An 18,282-nucleotide genomic window follows, 5' to 3' on the forward strand; every position below is an offset into this window, starting at 1 on the left:
GGCACTTATTAACCGTGTGGCCTTGGGCCAGGCACCGAGAGCCACAGTTTCCCGTAAGGGCAAGATGATTATGGGGCCTCACAATGGTTGCAAGGATTAAGCTACAAACCCAAATCCAATGGTCTGACACAGTAAGGGGCTATCACTGGCATTCAATAAATGTTTTAGTTACGGAAAAATTAAAATTTTTGTCATGGTTCATTCCTATTTTCTCTTTTACCTGAATCAGAAAGATGTTTCCAAATTAGTTTTATACTCTTGGAGGTTAGATATTTTCTTTCTTTTTCTTTTCTTTCTTTTTGTTTTTGGTTTTTTTTTTTTTTTTTGGTTTTTTTGAGACAGGGTCTCACTATGTAGTTGAGACTGCCCTGGAACTCACTATGTAGCCCAGGCTGGTCTCGAACTCACAACAATCCTCCTGCCTCAGCCTTCCAAGTGCTGGGATTACAGGCATGTGCCACCACGCCCGGCTGATATTTTCTTTTCTTTTCTTTTCTTTTGTGTGTGTGTGGTACTGGGGATCAAACTTGGGATCTTGTGCTTGCAAGGCAGGCAGTGGAACCACTGAGCTCAATCCCCGGCTCATGGTTGATATTTTCTGATGGTAGGAAGTTGGTAGACAGCCTATTATTAACCAAGATTTTTTTTTCCTTTGGTAATTATCTAAATTATAAGATCAATCATAAGCAGTCTAACTATTCCTAGTTTGGGCAGTATTCAAAGGAGGGAAGTGGGGAAGGGAGGCCTTAGGAGTATGAGGCAGGAACCCTCCCTTTAGCCCCCACAGCGGGCTGCGGTAAGCAGATCCCACTAAGGATTCCTGCTTCCATTAGTGTTCAGACCAGGCTGTGAGCTTCGGGGGCAGAAGTGGTGATCAGCTGGATTTTGCCACAAGGTGACCATGGCTGACAGGAAACCACTATGAATTACTTAAGTCTGCACTTTATTTCACCCAGCAACTCAGTGATAAGCATTATTCTTCTCTGTTTAAATTTGATCCCACGTCTCTTCTTGTCTCCACGCAAGGCTGGTGGCAGAGGTTGCTGGGGCTATGGCGCTGGGCGTGGAGACTCCACCCTCTGCTCAGGAGGCTGAGCTCTTGGATGTTGGCCCTGCCCCTGCCTTTCGGGCTGGCCCTTGTACTCGCAGGACCTTAGCTGCCTCTGTAAGTATAGTAAAACTCTGTTAATTTGACATTATTATTCAGTTTAAAGATAGTGCAACAGCCAGTTGACAAGGAGAGAACTTTAACTGATGTTATTGGTTCTTTGTGTAAACTGTCAACAGTGCTTGAAGTGAGCTAAGAACTCAGACCTCAAATGCATCTAATAAATTGAAAAAGCAGTGACACTCAGAGGAGGTAGATGTCAAAAATATGTCTTGCTTCTCTACACTGAAGTACAGAATGGGTTATAAAATATATGCTTTCCTTGCACTGAGGCAATGCAAAGAGTATTAGTCTCTTTCATGATTTTAAAGTGAGGTAAAGAGGAATTTCTTTATTAAATTTCTGAACAAAGTTCACGTACTTCCTTATCAATTACAAAAAAAAAAGTCACCTCAGTACGTCTACTTTTTTTGTTTTGTTTTGTTTTGTTTTGTTTTAAATAAGGAGCTAGGCGCATAACTCAGGTTGGCCTTGAACTCACTAAGTAGCAGGCTGGTCTCAAACTTGTGGCGATCCTTCTGCCTTAACCTCCTAGGTGCTGGATTACTGGCATACACCACTATGCCCAGTGCAAGACTGCCTCTATATTACTTCCCGTGTTTTTCATCCTTATCATTAAACTCAGAGCTTCTGAAAACTAAAGATTACTCAATCTAAGAGCAAAAGTAAACCCAAAACTCCTATTTGAAACCCTTGCTGGAAAGAATAGTTAATGAGTTAACAGAAATTATTGACTTGTGAGGAACACACCCTTCTTTAGATGAGCAATGACCAGAATAACTTGGACAGGTAGAAGTACCTATTTGATATAAGTAGCCCATTCTGGAAACAGAAATTCAATTAATTTGGTTTCTCCTTTCCTTCCCTTTGGCCAACCTTTCTTTCTTGTTATTCATCTTTGGTATCTGGACATTTTTGTATATTTTTATCCCATTAATAAATTCAGTATTCAGTCTCTTGACTTCCCTTATTTTCACACACACTTAGGGACCAGGTGCCACAGTTTATTCAGAATGGTGGGAATCTTTGCATGAAAATTGACAACGTACATTTTAAGGTACACATCCATTATCAGAGAAGCAAACTGCAGTAGGCCATAAGTCTGCCCATTTTCTATGCTAGTTTAGAAAATGTGTGAGGAAGAACTGAGAAAGGACTTAGCACTCTTGCACTCAGTTTTGTGAAGTCCGTAGGGATTGGGGATGTCCCTATTGGGAATCTCATCACTTCTCTCTAAGCTGTTCTGAAGCTTCATGGGGGTTTTGGTGTCTTCTATCGGGATACTTGCGTTTGGACGATGGGAAAAGAGGTGAGGAAGTGTTAAGGAGATATCATGGCTTTGTGAGTTAATCAAGAGCATCAATGAGATCAAAATTATGAAATTCAATCATTTGCATGATTAACTTATTTCTAACAACTGGCTTCCAGGGACGTCCCGGACATTTGGGGGAGGTTGTTTCGGGAAGGTCGGGTATCAGTTTAAAGGAAAGGCTATCTGGTGCTATCGGGATATCTGGGATCCAATCATCATCCTTGGAGGGAGTTGATGGTGTGGTAGGCCTCACAGCTTCAGTGAGACCTGAGTCCTGAAATCCAGAAAAGGTAACTGCTACACCTGGCTGGGCTAGGAAAGGGGTGGGTGTTGGCCCTTCTGTCTTCTCTTCTGTCTGTGTAGAAGGTGTAGTGCTATCTTCAGAAGAGCTTGCCAAATGCTCTGTTCTCCGACCATTGTGCTTTCCATTGCTTTTGTCTTTTTTATGTTTTCCATGGCCATGACCATGCTTATGCCTATTTTTATGTCCATGGTCAAGGCCATGTCCTCTTTGATGTTCAGGATCATAGTCAAGTTCAGGTTGATAGCCATGACCAAGACCATGTTGCTGCTGGTGACCATGGCCAAGGCCATGTTGTTTTTGATGTCCATGGCCAAGGCCATGCTTATATTTATGACTATGGCCAAGCCCATGTTTTGTTTGCTTTTCATGGCCCTGGCCATGCCCAGGAGTAGGTTCTTGTTCTTTTTCTGGATCCTGCTCTTCATCTTGTACAGGAGCCATGGAAGTGTAAGGTGGACTTACAGTGGTTTCTTCTGTTCTCTGTATTTGCACTGTTCGGAAAGGTGAAAAACCTGGAGGCCTTTTCATCAGTGTCATCTAAACAGGAAATATTAAGATGAATTCATTACTGCAGAAACCATACTATCAGTGAAGAAAGAAAAGATCTGGAAATGCTATCTTTGTTTATGATAGGACAGGTGTTTGCTAGATCTTAAATAGTATATTCATCTTCCAGAAAGGATGAATAATATTTTCTCATCTTCTGATCCATTGTAGAATTTGTGAACATTGGCTGTTGTTCTTAATCACACTCTAAAATAAGCTGGAGAGTTTTGTCTTCATCTGGAAAAATCGAGTGAGCTGCATAATCTCTAGGGTTCATATCTCATAAACATATGATTTTATAAGTCCACGGCACACTATTTACTAATTGATACTATTTCTATTCCCATTACCATTATTGCCTTTATCCTAAAATGCTGTAAGTGTCTTTATGAATGAAATGTATCGGGAGTGTGGTACCCATGTTCACTTTGTTGTGCTGAAACACATTAGGACACGTTCACCAGTTTGAGATGCAACCTTTGTGGAATGCTGTGTTAGGCTATCTACATATGCACCTGTGACAAGAACCTGAATTAGAAAAGGGGAGAAGAGGCAACTTGTGCTGAAGATATGAATTTGTGGATTATTGCCACCCACACTTTTATTACCTGTGAGAACATACAAGTTGCAAGACAGTGTTCAGTGGTCAAGCAGTGTGGGCTCTGGAGTCAAGCCAGACCCTTCTAGTAACCTGTGTTATGGTGGAGAGGCTGAGCTTGGATTTGAGCTCCACTTGCTTCAGAGCACTACTAGCTTCACTATTCTGCAAAGTAAGATTTGTAACAGTGCCGCCTCCTAGAGATATACGAAGAATGAATGGAAAATGTAGGCAAAGCTTGCTGTACAATGTCTGGGCAGATAAAGTACTTAATAATGTTGTCATTTACTCTGAGACTTTACAATCTAATTTTTTCGTTTTTTTGTTTTGTTTTGTTTTTTGGTACCAGGGATCGAACTTGGGTCCTTGTGCTTACAAGGCAGAAGGCGGCACCACTCAGCTAAATACCAGGCCCTACAGTTTAATTTTTAGTGTCTTATCTTGGTCCATGGAGGAAATGATACTTAGCTCCCAGAGTTCTTTTAAGGCTTAAAAGGATGATGCAAACTGATGCTTTTCAGACTTAAAATGTATGTATGACCTTGGGGATCTTTTTAAAATGCAGATTCTGATTCAGTAAATCTTGGGTGACTATTTCTCACAAAACTCTGTGGATATAACCAGAGCACAGCTGTATCTGCCCCAGGCATACCGTGAAGGTGAGGAACCAGGGTTAGCCCTCAGAGTAAGTACCTTAGCGGGCCAGCCCATAGGACCTCCAGGAAGTGAGTGTCTGAGAAGTGATCAAGAGAATTGGTACTGTTCTTTCTAGCCATAAAAAAAAGAGATCGGGGACTGAGGATGCTGCTCAGAGGTACAATGCTTGTTTCTCATTTGTAAGGCCCTGAGTTCAATCCCCAGCACCGTAAAAAAAAAACAAAAAAGACAGCACAGCAATATGAGAATTCTCCCCATTTCAAAAAGATAGCCCCCCCAATCAATTCAGTAACAGTTCATTTTCAACCCAAAAATATGGCTTCCCAGAAAGAGCAGAACTGACCCCATTCTGCCTCTAATTAGAACCATACCTTTCCCAGTGTTTGACAGTTGACCGTAGTTTGGATTTTTTCCTCCCAGGGTATCACAAGAACAGCAGCATTGCAGGTTAGACGTTGCTGTTCATGAAAAAAAAGAAGCCAAAAGACCAGCGTTATTCTTGAGATACTTTAACAAGTGATCCTTAAAAATGTAAAACAGATTTCCAGTGGGGGGAAAAATAGACCAGTGCACCAATACTCACACCAGGTTTTTTGGTCTCACAGCTTTCAGTTAATTCTTGATTGCTTTCTTTGGAACACGTGGTTTCGCTGGCTATGAACTCAATAGAAAATTTCTTCCCAGACACTATCTGGAATGTTCATTAGCATAAAATAAGTAAGTGCTTAATATTTGTATAATGAACTGTATTATTTTCCACTAAGGAATGTTAAGGGAGACACTTGATAGCTCAATTATATACAATATTGACCAACTTGAAGAGTTACATCCCCCAAAAGCACAAATACTTGATAACAAAATTTTCAGTTTTGTGTGTGTATATTTTAATAATATATATTTATATATATAATATATATATATTTTTGGTACTGGGAATCGAACTCGGGTCCTTATGCTTGAGAGGCAGGTGGCACCACTGAGATGAATCCCTGGCCCTGTTTGCATGTATATTTAAAATGTTTGACAGTTAGTTGGCCCTATTTCCTTTTCTAAATGGAAGAAAAGCAGGATATATTTTTTTTCTGAATGGTATCATTCAAGAGCTGCAAAATATATTAGTAATTCAAGGGTCCAAGTTGGAATAGAATTGGGGAAGTAGGAAGAAAATCTATGTTTTCCTTAAGTATGCCTTGTTTTCCTGCCAAATCTTAAATTAGTGAAATACTGAGTCAGCACTACTATAGAAATTATGTGAGCCAGGCATAGTGGTGTGCACCTGTAATCCCTGCACTTGGGAGGCTGAGGCAGGAGAATCACTGCAAGTTCAAGGCCAGCCTGAACTGCATAGCAGGACCCTATCTCAAAACAAAGAAAGAAAGAAAGAAAGAAAGAAAGAAAGAAAGAAAGAAAGAAAGAAAGAAAGAAATTGTGTGGATTAAATTATACAAGTAGGAAAAATATTTGGATTTTTCTATTGTTTCTTTTACTTTTTTAATATTAAAAAAACTACTTCAATGTCTAACCACAGTTTTAATCACTGCACAGTGTTGTCTTCCATTAAGTATTTTGTACCAAATTTCTTAACCATATTGCTTAGTAATTACTTTTAAAATATGTGTGCATGTAATCTTGTGTAGCTATTAAAAGAACCTATGCTATCAAAAGAACATTTTTATTGACCTGGGGGGACAGCCAATAGTGCAACAATGGATAGTTACTAGGTGATAGGGTAATTTCCTTTTTATAAGAGGAAACTTTCTGTCTCTTTATGCTTGAGATACTTTAACAAGTGATCCTTGAAACATGAAATAGATTTCCAGTGAAAGATGTGGTAGGAGAGGATATGGAGAGGAGAGTCCTACCTTATCTGGCATTGTTTTGGGGGTAAGTAGGGCTATGTGTTTTAAGTGAACTTACTGCTTAACTTTCAGTTTTTGGTACCTGGGATTGAACTCAGGACCTTGCGCTCATGAGGCAGGCGGCAGCACCACTGAGTTAAATCCTCAGCTCTACTGCTTAGCTTTTAAAAGTCTAGGTAGAAGGGCTGGGGATTTAGCTCAGTGGGGCTGTGCCTGCCTTGTAAGCACAAGGTCCTGAGTTTGACCCCCAGTATGGGAAAAATAAATAAATAAAAATTTAAAAGTCTATGTAGATGTGGAAGTTGGGGACGGAGATTGTAAGAGAGATCAAAAGTATAGACTTTGAAGCTTATGAATTCTCTTGCTCCTTTCAAGTATGTATTTTAAATCAACCATTTTCTTTTGACTTTAAAGTTGGCCAATGTAATCTCACCTAAGAAAACTGATAACTTGTGATGCAAACTACAACTGATGGCTTAACCCTATTCAGAGCCCAGAAAGGTGGGGTTAGGTAGACCTAACACCTAACAGTATCTTCCATTCTAGGGCTGCAAGATCATGTCCATATTCCTGTTACTATCAGGTGTTGTTCTTTGTGTGTGTGTGTGTGTGTGTGTGTACCGGGGATCAAACTGAGGACCTTGTGCTTCTGACACAGGCGGTGGAACCACTGAGCTAAATCTCCAGCCCTATCAGGTGTTTTTTTTTGTTTGTTTGTTTGTTTTTTTTTTTGGTACCAGGGAATGAACTTGGGTCCTTCTGCTTGCAAGGCAGCAGCAGAACCACTGAGCTAAATCCCTGGCCTGGCCCTTTGTTTTTGTTGTTGTTGTTGTTGTTGTTGTTGTTTTTCAGGTGTTCTTATCAGAAGTCTTCCCAGCTCAAACCCATCTTACCCATTTTTTTAAAGCAGAGAACACCCTATATAAATATAAACAGTAATATAATTTCCAAATGCACTTTAAAAATAAAGAGAGTAACTGGAAAAACATAAATAGTCAATAGAACTCAGGATGTAGAAGGCTTTTCTTAAGGGAAAAGTAGGAGACAATGCTTAGGTTTGACTAGCAGAGAACGAAAACTGATTCTCAAAAACTACAACAAGCAAGGTAAAAGGCAAATTGGGAATATTATGATGCAGGATCGATATTGTTGTGTATATAAAGCCCAAGAAGTTGAAATGGGCATCAAGGGTGAAATCAAGGTTCAGTTTTATTAGACAAAGACAAACACATGAGGAAGCAGCATGGCATCCTTTTCAACCTTACGCGGTGGCAAGGATGGAAAACAGCAGCTGTGCCTGGTGTTCGCTGGGATTCAGGCATGGGAAACACACAGCCTCGATCGTAACTGCTAGGAGGAGAATTTAAATCAAGATCCTCAACTGAGTCGCATACTCCCTTGGTGTGCATATAAATCAGCACTGTTGCAAATAGTGTGGCGATATGGCCATTTGTATCAGAAGCCTCAGACAATGCCTATTTCAAAGACTTAGTTAGAGGAAAGATTCCCAAATATGCACGCATAGATTTTTGATGTTTGCCGAGGCAGGGAGAACAGCCGCTGGCTCCCGCCCAGCCCCATGGGAGTGCAGCAAAAGAAACAGCACAGGACAGAAATCCTGCTCACTGATGGGAACATGGAAGATTCTGGAAGTGTGCAGTCCCTGAAATGGCATCTACTTTGGGGTGGGTGTGAGGTCCACGCAGGATATTGCACATGAAAAACCCCAGGCAGGAGGATACAGCAAATCTCTGGGAGCCTGACAAACCGGGGATTTGGAGATTGGTTCTTAGCAGATTCATCATATGGTTAATTTTTTTTAAGAAAACATTTCTGAAGCCTTTATTTAAGAAATGATCAGCAAGTCTTTGTACACATGCTGTGGTCTGGTCACATATTCTACATGGCAATATTTCACAGTCTCTTTTGTCAGTGTGTGTAAAATAGACAGCAGGGCTGGGGATGTAGCTCAGTGGCACCGCCGCCTGCCTCATAAGTGTAAGGTCCTGAGTTTGATCCCCAGTACCAAAAATTTTTTAAATAAATAAATAAAATAAAATAAATAGATTGCAAAGATACACACACACACACACACGCACAAGCATTACACTCCTCAGATAATTTTACTAGCTAAATATGTGTGTGTGTGTGTGTTGTACTTTGCTGTTTTGCAATCATATGATTAATTGTTTCCTGTAAATTGGCTTTTTCCACCAAGGCTCTGCTGAATGACTATGTTTAAGCAATCAGATCGCTCTTTTAAATGCGGGAATCAGTAAAGATTCATCTGTTCAAAGCAAGTTTGAAATTCTCCCTTGATTTAGGTTGATTTAACAACAGCCTGAGGGGATGCTCTTGGCATCCTCATATAAGCACAAGCACAAATGCTGATTAGTTGATTTACAGAGAGAACCGCAACTGCTCCCAATCGTCATGTTTGAAAATGAGCGGTTTCCTCCTCCACCGCAAACCTCTGACACACAAGATGCAGCAGACAGTTAAGGCATCATTGAGGAGACAGGAATTTCACGGGAAAGCAAACACGGAAAATGGGAAGCAAAGTTGGTGTAAACAGGAGTAGCACAGGTTGAGCATGCCAAGGCGGGCTAGTAACCCCAGCACTCTGGGAGGCTGAGGCAGGAGGATTGCAAGTTTAAGCTCAGCCTGGGGAACCTAGTGACTTGGTGAGACCCTGTCCCAAAATTAAAAATAAAAATATGCTGGGGATGTAGCTCAATGTGAAGGTCCTGGGTTCAGGCCCCAGCACCACAAACACACACACACACACACACACACACACACACGGCACGTGGCCGTGAAACCAGGGAGGAGGTGACGGTGCTGTCTGAGATGAGAGCGAGCCATACAAAAATCCATGTGTCAGTTGTGATTTTGTAAAATGAAGTCTGTTTACTTTTTCTGGTGATGAAACTAACACAGGAAATTAGAAAGATGAAAATAATTAGCTCTTTGGGTCATCGTCTAAAACCTATGACTGAATAGCTCGAGACATTCGCCTCTGTCCTCAGTATCGCTTTTTGTACTCATCTGAAACATAATCGAGGACACAGTGTATCTTTAATTTTACAACCTTGTTTTTCGCTGAATATTATAACACGAGACATTTCCCACCTCTCTCTAAGATACTTTTGAGTTGCTGCTTAACATTCCCTTGTAAGGATACAGCAGGCATAGCCTAATTATTTCTAATCATTTTGACAGCTTCACATTCTTTTGTTCTTTTAATTAAAACCACAGTGAATATCATAAGGACTTTTTTTTAAGACTTTTATTTTAGATCCCTAGAAATCCAATCACTGAACCCAAAGTATGAGTTTTTAATTAAGGATTTCTTCACCAGATTGCTGGCTTGCTGTTAACAAGTTGGCTCTGGTCTGGTTACTTTTCTGTGGCTTGTGTTTAGGGAAGCCAGTTTTGAATCTCCAGAGTAGGAGTCCTGTCCACAGACTTGATGGTCATAGCTTGTGGAGTTGGTAGAGATTTGGACTCTTTCTTTGTCGTGGTGCTAGAAATTGAACTCAGGGCCTTCAGACTGTACTACATCCCCAGCCCTTTTAATTTTGAGACCAGGTTTCACTAAGTTGCTAAGTCACCCAAGCGGACCTTAAAGTTGAAGTCTTTCTGCTTCAGTCTCCCAGAGTGCTGACATCACAGCTGTGTGCCACCACATCCCGGGCTCTTGTTTTGCAAAGGCTAAGGACCTTTGTATGGCTACCGGAGGTCACCCAGGATACACTGACAGGTAGAGTTGGTCTCCTCACTCCACCTGAGGGACTCCTTATCCTCTACTGACCCCACATGAGAAGAGATGAGTCCCCAGAGGAACATTTGTAAGAGGGAAGAGCATCCCAGCAGGGGGGAAGGTAGAAGAAATAACACAGACATAACACAGACAAGAGTGTGGAAAGTCCTGAGACCGACACGCCTATAATCTCAGCACTGGGGAGGCCAAGTCAGGAGGATCCAAAGTTGCAGTCCTGTCCAGGTCATTTAGTGAGAACCTGTCTCAAAATAGAAAAGGGCTGGGGATGTAACTCAGTGTAAAGTGTGAAATCCCTGGATTGAATTCTCAGAGCCTCATGAAGGAAGGGAGGAAGGCAGGCAAGAATGAAAGAAGGAAGGAAGGAAAAAATGAAGAAAGAGAAGAAGGAAGGAAGGAAAAGAAAGCAAGAAAGCAACAAAGAAAGAAAGAGAAAAGGAAGGAAAGAGAAAGAAAGAAAGAAGAATGGAAGAAAGACTGGAAAATCCAGCCAATTGTGGACAGATTGATGTAGCTAAGCCCATGAGTCTTATAATGAGAGATGAGTCTGGAAAGGCTTAGAATAAAAGTCTTTTCCTAGCTCTGAATTTTAGTAAACTACAACAGTTGATGGTATTTATATGGCATTGTAGCTTGACATACATATCTTACATGATCTTCATGGCACTCATTTACGCATAGAAAACAGAATGTTTTTCTGGTACCAGGGATCAAACTCAGGACCTTGCACTTGCAAGGCAGGCACTGTGCCACTGAACTAAATCCCCAGCCCAGAAAGCAGAATGTTTTAACAGACTTGTCCAAGAGCACACATCAAACACGCACCTAGGATTTGGAATCCAAATCTACCACAGCTCATCACCCACTATACTGTTTCCCAAACGAGAGCCCAAGATACAAGGCGAAACTAGCAAGCAATTTGCGCGCGGACCACAGCAGTCCTATTTTTGTGGCATGATTTACAGACCTGTGCTGTGGCTCTCTTCACGGTGTCAACCTTGAAATAGAAAGTTTCATTGTTCTCTGCATTCAGCTTCCTTATGGAATGAGTCAGCGCCTCCTGCAGCTCCTCGTCGTCCGCAGGTATGGGGAGGGGGCAGCCAGCGCAAAACTTGGAAGTTGGCACCACAAAATCCAGCCCTGCAAGAATCAGACTTTCCGTCAGCATGCGCAGCCGCGTGTGCAGCTTCAAACACGGGAAACAGTCACCCAAAAGGCATTAGTGACCCAGTCCGTGTGCTCCACTTTTTCTGAGTTTTTGCCCCTTTGGTGGAAACTGTGAAAAGCAATGCTTAAAGGCGTTACTCTAACAGAAAATGCTCCACTCTCGTGGCTCTGGTGAGCAGGCAGCAAGAGTAATGTTTCTTACCATGGAATGTACGCAGCTATTTTCCAAGTGTGAGAAAAGCCAACTCCCCCCCCCTTTCTCTGTCTCTCTCTCTCTTTCTCTCGCTCTGTTTTTTTGTTTTGTCGGTACCAGGGATGAACTCAGGACCTTGCGCTTGCAAGGCAGGCTCAGGATTTGCCATTGAGCTAAATCCCTGGCCCTTAGCCAACTCTTTTTTACAACAAAAGCTAATTTAACCATAAACTCATACTATCTCCCTTTTCCTTCATTATAACGTGAAGGGAAAACATAAGTAATTAGGAGGATCTTTTTCTAAGTGGTTGAAAATAAGATCGTTTTCTCCAGTTTACAGCACCAGATTTAAGAGCATCTTGTACATAAAGGAGAGCCGCTGGCCCCTTCCTGAAGGCCGGCTTTGCCCACAGAACGCGCCTTTCCCTTTCCGCCCCCCGAGGTGCTCTCACTCTGGGCTGGGCAGGGCAGGGTGCGGAGCTCTCAGAAGGCGCAAGGGTTACACAGTGTGCGATCCGAGGGAAGCAAAAGCAAGGCCCCTGCACAGATCCAGCCTTTGGACGCTATTGCACTGCTGGGAGCCAACGTGTTATCTCTCACCTTGGTAAACTTTACAGTTTTGCGAGAAGGAATCGATTCTTTCCTGATGATCCACGTACACGTTATCTACACATTCACCAGCATCCTGGTGTTTAAAAAGCATGAGTTAAAAACATTTTTGAGAATCTTTAAATAACTATTAGAACTAAAAAGGGAAAAGTCAAATGCAGTGGTAGGAACGTTACAGCATCCTTTCCTGTTTGCGGTTAGGTGAGAAAGCCTGGGCCATTGTCTGTCTAAGGACACTGAGATCTGCCTGTGTACGGGAGAGAGACTTTGAAGGCTGTGTATAGGAGTCTGAGCCTTCATTAACCACTTTGAGTTACAATCAGTCCTCGGGAATGAACTGAGTTCATAAGTCAAGGATCCTCTGTATGTAATTTCACAATGAATAAAAGAAAACAAACAAAATCCCTCTAGCCTACATGTTTACCTGAAGAAGTTAAGAAAAAAGTAAACAAAGCAAAAAGGAGGAAGTGATAAAGACAAAAGCAAAACTCCTAAAGTAGAAATCATCACTGCCATCATTTAAAACACCCAATGATTCTTTTTGGAGGAAGAGAAAAAAATCAAATGTGTAAAACAGGTGACCTAGCAAAGCATTCAGATATATATGAGAATATTATTAACAAAAAGTCTGTGCTAGTGTAAATCCCAAGAAATGGATACATTTGTGGAAAATGATTCATGATCAACATGATTTAAGAGCAAGAGAAAACTTTTGGCTGAAGCACAAACCAGAGAAAGTGCTGTCATTTCTGTCAGCTGCCCTCACGTGTCACTCCAAACAGCATAAACATTTCACAGATGAGTATTCTTAAAAATTAAAGCTATGCTGTATATTTTCTAGATTAAACTATTTCTAAAGAGATTAAACTATTTCTGAATATAGAAAATAAGGGCAAAGTATCCAATTCATTCTATAAAACTATAATCTGAATGCCAAAACCTGAAAAAAAATTAGCAGGTACACACAAATACACATTCAGAAAACAGTAAGAAACTTCACTTGTAAATATATATGTAGAATTCTTAAATAAACTAGTATTGAAATCCAAATGCATTTAAAAAAAATCTCTGGAAGTTTAGGCTAATTCAGTGAGAAACAAACCAAAACTTGGCAGTGGAAAAGAGGAGATAAAGTTTTTATTTGCATAAGATATTATGTAGTATTTAGAATAATCAAACAAATCAATGAAAAGCTGTTAATCAGGAAGTTCAGTAAAGTTGCTGGATATAAGGTGAATCCCTAAAAGTGATATATTTATAAATAACCACTGCTTAGTACAAAGAAATGATGGTATTTAATTACTAATAACCATAACCAAATCAAAAACCTAGGAATAATTTTAGTAAGATATATTCTCATATTTTTTTTAATGACACAAGTTTAGGAGGATAAAATAAAATGGCTAAATAGAAAGGTGTGATAAATTTCTGACTAAAAAGGCTAAATGTGGTATGTCTGCCACTTCTCTTCAAATTAATTTAGGAAAATGAAGCAACTGCAGTCACAGTAACAATGTACATTTTTCTTACAAACTTTAAGATTGGTTTTGAAGATACAGACATTAAAATAACAATCACATAGTTAAATTTAATAAGTTAGGGTGGTTAAAACATGATAATATTGGTACAAAAATAAAGAACAGAGCTTTAGTAAGAATCCATTGTGGGATAGACTTTTATAAATTTATATAAAAGGGCAGAATGGTGAGACAACTGGTTATTCTCTTGAATAAATCAATTTACATACTTTGGATGTAATTCAAGATATGCCGAAGTTAATTTTGAATTGATTTGAAAACTGTATTTAAGAAATGATGACTATAGATATACTAGGGAAAAAATGAGTGACAGCTGAGCAGATAGTGGAGGAATTTGAAAGAAACAAAACTATTTTTAAGCAGAAATACCATAATGAAAACTGAAGACTTGATAACTGTAACATATAAATGCACTTTTTGTTTTCTTTCTTTCTTTTTTTTTTTTTTTTTTTTTTTTTTTTTTTTTGGTACCGGGGATCGAACTCAGGACCTTGAGCTTGGAAGGCAGTGGTGGAACCACTGAGCTAAATCCCCAGCCCTAAACACTCTTTTTCAGTTCATGAAAATTTATCTCAAAGAGAAATGGGAAAAAGAGATAGACAATAATTCATACATTCAACCTGTAAAAGTCTAACATATGAAAGTAGTATGGGGTAAATGAATGTATATTAACTGTATTGTTGGTTGAGAAAATTAAAACTAAAAATATTTTCATCTATGAAATTAGCCAGGCCTTTTTTTAAAAAAAAATTGTACTGAATTCTATTATATATTGCCGATAGACTGTGAATTAGTGCATTTTAACAATTAACATATGAATAAATATATGAAGTCTTGAAAGCTTTTATATGAGATGTATCATTTATAAAACTGGGACTTCATTCTGGAGAAAAAAGAATTACCAAATACAGATTATTGTCAATAGTTGAGGCCTTGGGTGTGGCATGAGGTAGGAAGCATCCAAGGAGGGCCTGGGTTCTATCCCCAGCAATGCAAAAGGAAAGGAAAAATGAGGGGAGAGAGAGTCAGAGAGGGAGAGAGAGCGGGAGAGAGAGAGAGAGGAACACAGCACGTGTGCATAACTCTTTCCACACCCTCACCCCATCCCAACAGACAAGAGGAAAATACACTAAGAGGTCTTGGACCATGTGGTTCACTGTCATTTTTCCTATGTTCCTTCATTATCTTGAAGTTTTTCATACTATATATCTCCAATAAAGGAGCACACATATAATAAATGTCATTTTTAAATATATGGGAAGTACTACAATTCTAATACTTTAATTTTGGGTAGAAGAGGATGCTGGGGAAGCCCAGTAATTCTAAATTCTATTAGCACATCTGATTCACTGAAAAGCTTTTAAATTGTTCTGACTGCAATGACCCACCTGAGCCCAATTAGATCAGTATTTTCAGGGGAAATGCTTGGGGATATCTTAAAAAAAAACCCAAAAAACTAGCCTGGTGGCCTGGTGTGGAGGTGCAGGCCTGTAACCCCAGCACTGGCTGAGGCAGGAGGATTGCAAGTTTGAACCTGCCCTGGCAACTTAGTAACTTGATAAGACTCTGGCTCAAAGTTTAAAAACAAAACAAAACAAAAAATTTAAAAAGGCTGGGGACAATTAGGCCATTTTAATAATTGGTGTGGATTGAGAACTACTTATAAAACCTTTTAAATCATGGCTTTTAACTCGAATCTCCTGAGGATCTTAATAGTGTGCATATTCTGATTTGGAGGGAGGTGTGTGTATGTGTACGGAGGGGTCATGATTCTACTTTCTAGCAGGCTCCCTGGGGATGCCCGTCTACTAAGTGGATGGAACACACTCTGAAAAGCAAGGCCTTATGTCTTCTCAACTATGGGCAAAACATTTCCCTTACACTTCATTTCCTTTAGTTGCTACGAGAGTTCTGTGAGATAGGTGCTAATATCATTTCCTATTTTATAAACAAGAGATTGGAGTCTCAGAGAAATTGTACAAAAGACCTAGCCGGCTTGGTGACTTCAAATGGCCCTTGAATTTTGTTGTGTTGCAAAGAAATAATTAAACTAAGCCCCTTATGAGCAGAAGTGGAAAGATTAAAATACCACACAAGGCCAGGTGTAGTGGTGCACACTTGGGATCCCAGCACTCAGGAGGCTAAGGCAGGAGGATCGCTGTGAGTTTGAGATCACCCTGGGCTACATAGTGAGTTCCAGGTCAGTCTCAACTACATATGAGACCCTGACTCAAAAAACAAAACAAAACAAAATACTATACAAGCTTTAGATCTGCACAGCCTCGATAGCTAACTGAGTATAAAACATAGAAAGCTCTCACAGGCCAGACTTGACTCAAATTGACAAATAGCAGTTGGCTGTATGACTTTAGAGAGCTTTTATTTGTTTTAGTATCTATATATTATATATGAATACATATAACCTATATATAACATAAAGTTGCTATTTTGACCATTTTAAATTGTAAAATTCAGTGGTGTTAATTATATTAATAATGTCATGTAACCATCACAATTGTTTTCATAGGTCTTCTCTACTCCAAGCAGAACTCCTGTACCCAGTTAGCCATAAATTCTCCTTCTGCCTTTTGGCCCCTCCTGAACTCTGATCTGCTTTCTGTCTCTGTGAATTTGCTTATTCTCCATATTTCATATAAGTGGAATCATGCAACATTTACTCTTCCTGTAGCATAATATTCCAAGGTTTACCCACATTGTGACATGCATTAAAATGTCATTCCCTTTCACAACTGAAATGTATATACCACATTCATTCATCCCTTCATCTGCTGTTTTCACCCTTGGGCCATTATGAATAGTACTTCGAAGGTCATTCATGTACATGCATTCGTCTAAGTAGTATCTGTTTTCAATTATCTGGAGCACATACCTAGGGATGCAATTGGTGGGTTTCATGTCATTTCATGCTTAACTGTATGAAGAATTCCCAAACTGTTTCTATGGTGGCTCCACCATTTTCTGGTCTTACTGACAATGCTTAAAGGTTCCTGTTTCTCCACATCTTGTTATCCTGCTGTTTTATTATAGCCGCCCTCTAGGTGTGAAATGGCATCTCACTGAGATTTGTATTTGCATTTCCCTGATGGTTAGTGACGTTGAATGTCTTTGCAAGTACTTGTTGGCTTAAAAAAAAAGCTATTTGAGTTCCATTGCCCATTTTTCAGTTGGTTGGATTGTCTTTTTGTTATTAAGTTGTAGGGATCCTTTGCATATTCTGGTATTAAACCCTTTTCAGGGATACAACTTGCAAATCTCTTCCCTCATTATGTGGGTTGTCTTTTCACTCTCTTGGTAGTGTTCTTTTTGCTTCTTTCAAGCACAGACTAAGTGCATACTTAAATAGAAAATGTGAAAGTATTGATGAATTTCAAAAAATATTTTAAAAATTGGAAAAAGCACCTATAATTTCAACAGAAAGTTAGCTAGAGTCTAGATTTTGATATATTTGTTTACCATCACTTTGTGTGTTTATAATTACTCTTACTTTCTGTATTTGCATGAATTTGGCTGAATCTACACTTACGTTTTTGGCTTTTTATTTAACATATCATACCCATTTCCCCATGTCACTCACAACTCTATAGATAACATTCGACTATATGGATATACTGTAATTTACCTAACAACTTCCTAAAGCTGCGTACATAATTTACTTCCAGTGTTGTTCTGTTAAAACAGCGCAAGCTGGGCATGGTGAGGCTCACTTGTAATTCCAACTGTATGGGAGGCAGAGGCAAATTTGCAAGTTCCATGCTAGCCTGTGCAACTAAGTGAGACCTTATTTCAAAATAAATTTAAAGGGCTGAGGATACAGATCCAGGGTAGGGCATGTGCCTAACAGGTGTAAAGCCCTGGTTCGATCCCCAGCACTTCTAACACCAACTGACCAATAACAAATATACCACCATCAACATCTTGTGTACTGGCGTTTCCACCCTCTCTGCACATTCTAGAATTTTACCAGTCACTGGATTAAAGAACTGCAGCAATTCTTTGGGTAAAATAGTCTTCTGTTCAAGTGCAAATATGCCTGGAAAGCCATCAGACCTTAGTCTCCTTCGCATTCACTAACGGCTGCCCCCTGAAGAGACAGCATTTGCGTTATTGGACAAGTTAACCATGAAAGGATAGAGACTCAGAATGTGTTTATTAAAGATAAGAACAGCAGAAGAAAGGTGAGCAAGCCAGTGGGAAAAAAGTCTGAAGCAAGGAACCGTTCTAGAGGGGCAGAGAACACTGGAAGGACATTGCACACAGGGAAGAGAAGGAGGTGGGAAAGTGTGAGATAATAAGAAGACAAACCAAAAACAAAAACAAAAAACTTAAAAAAAAAAAAAAAAAGGGCCGGGGATATATGAGCCATGTTTCAAAATCATAGTTGATGCTTATTTTTTTAAAAAATTATTGCAATAAAAGATGTACTGTCATTTATCACCCTCGGAATCCTCCTCTTCATGTTGACACGCTTTCTGGAAGTACTCTCATGAGTGTCTATAGTTGTGCTGTTGTGGCTGCCTCAACATCCTAAA

General features: G+C 39.8%; 1 protein-coding gene across 2 annotated transcripts in view; it reads right to left on the reverse strand.

Annotated features, from left to right (window-relative positions):
• Positions 1-926: 926 nt before the first annotated feature.
• The window catches only part of Kng1 (kininogen 1), a 26,468-nt gene continuing 9,112 nt past the window's right edge, over positions 927-18,282 (reverse strand). Inside the window, exons 6-11 of one of the 2 annotated variants that reach the window (XM_010624177.2) lie at positions 12,186-12,270; positions 11,193-11,365; positions 5,169-5,276; positions 4,957-5,043; positions 3,247-3,321; positions 927-1,163 (exon numbers count right to left, since the gene is read on the reverse strand). In XM_010624177.2, the coding sequence (XP_010622479.1) occupies positions 1,050-1,163; positions 3,247-3,321; positions 4,957-5,043; positions 5,169-5,276; positions 11,193-11,365; positions 12,186-12,270 (642 nt within the window). In that variant the 3' untranslated portion in view covers positions 927-1,049. Of the gene's footprint in view, positions 1,164-2,158; positions 3,322-4,956; positions 5,044-5,168; positions 5,277-11,192; positions 11,366-12,185; positions 12,271-18,282 lie in introns of those variants that run through there. The other variant, XM_010624176.2, reaches the window with a different exon arrangement.

This window comes from Fukomys damarensis, unplaced genomic scaffold, assembly GCF_012274545.1.
Source record: "Fukomys damarensis isolate Sample0158 unplaced genomic scaffold, DMR_v1.0_HiC HiC_scaffold_12, whole genome shotgun sequence".
In the NCBI taxonomy this organism is placed as follows: Eukaryota; Metazoa; Chordata; class Mammalia; order Rodentia; family Bathyergidae; genus Fukomys; species Fukomys damarensis.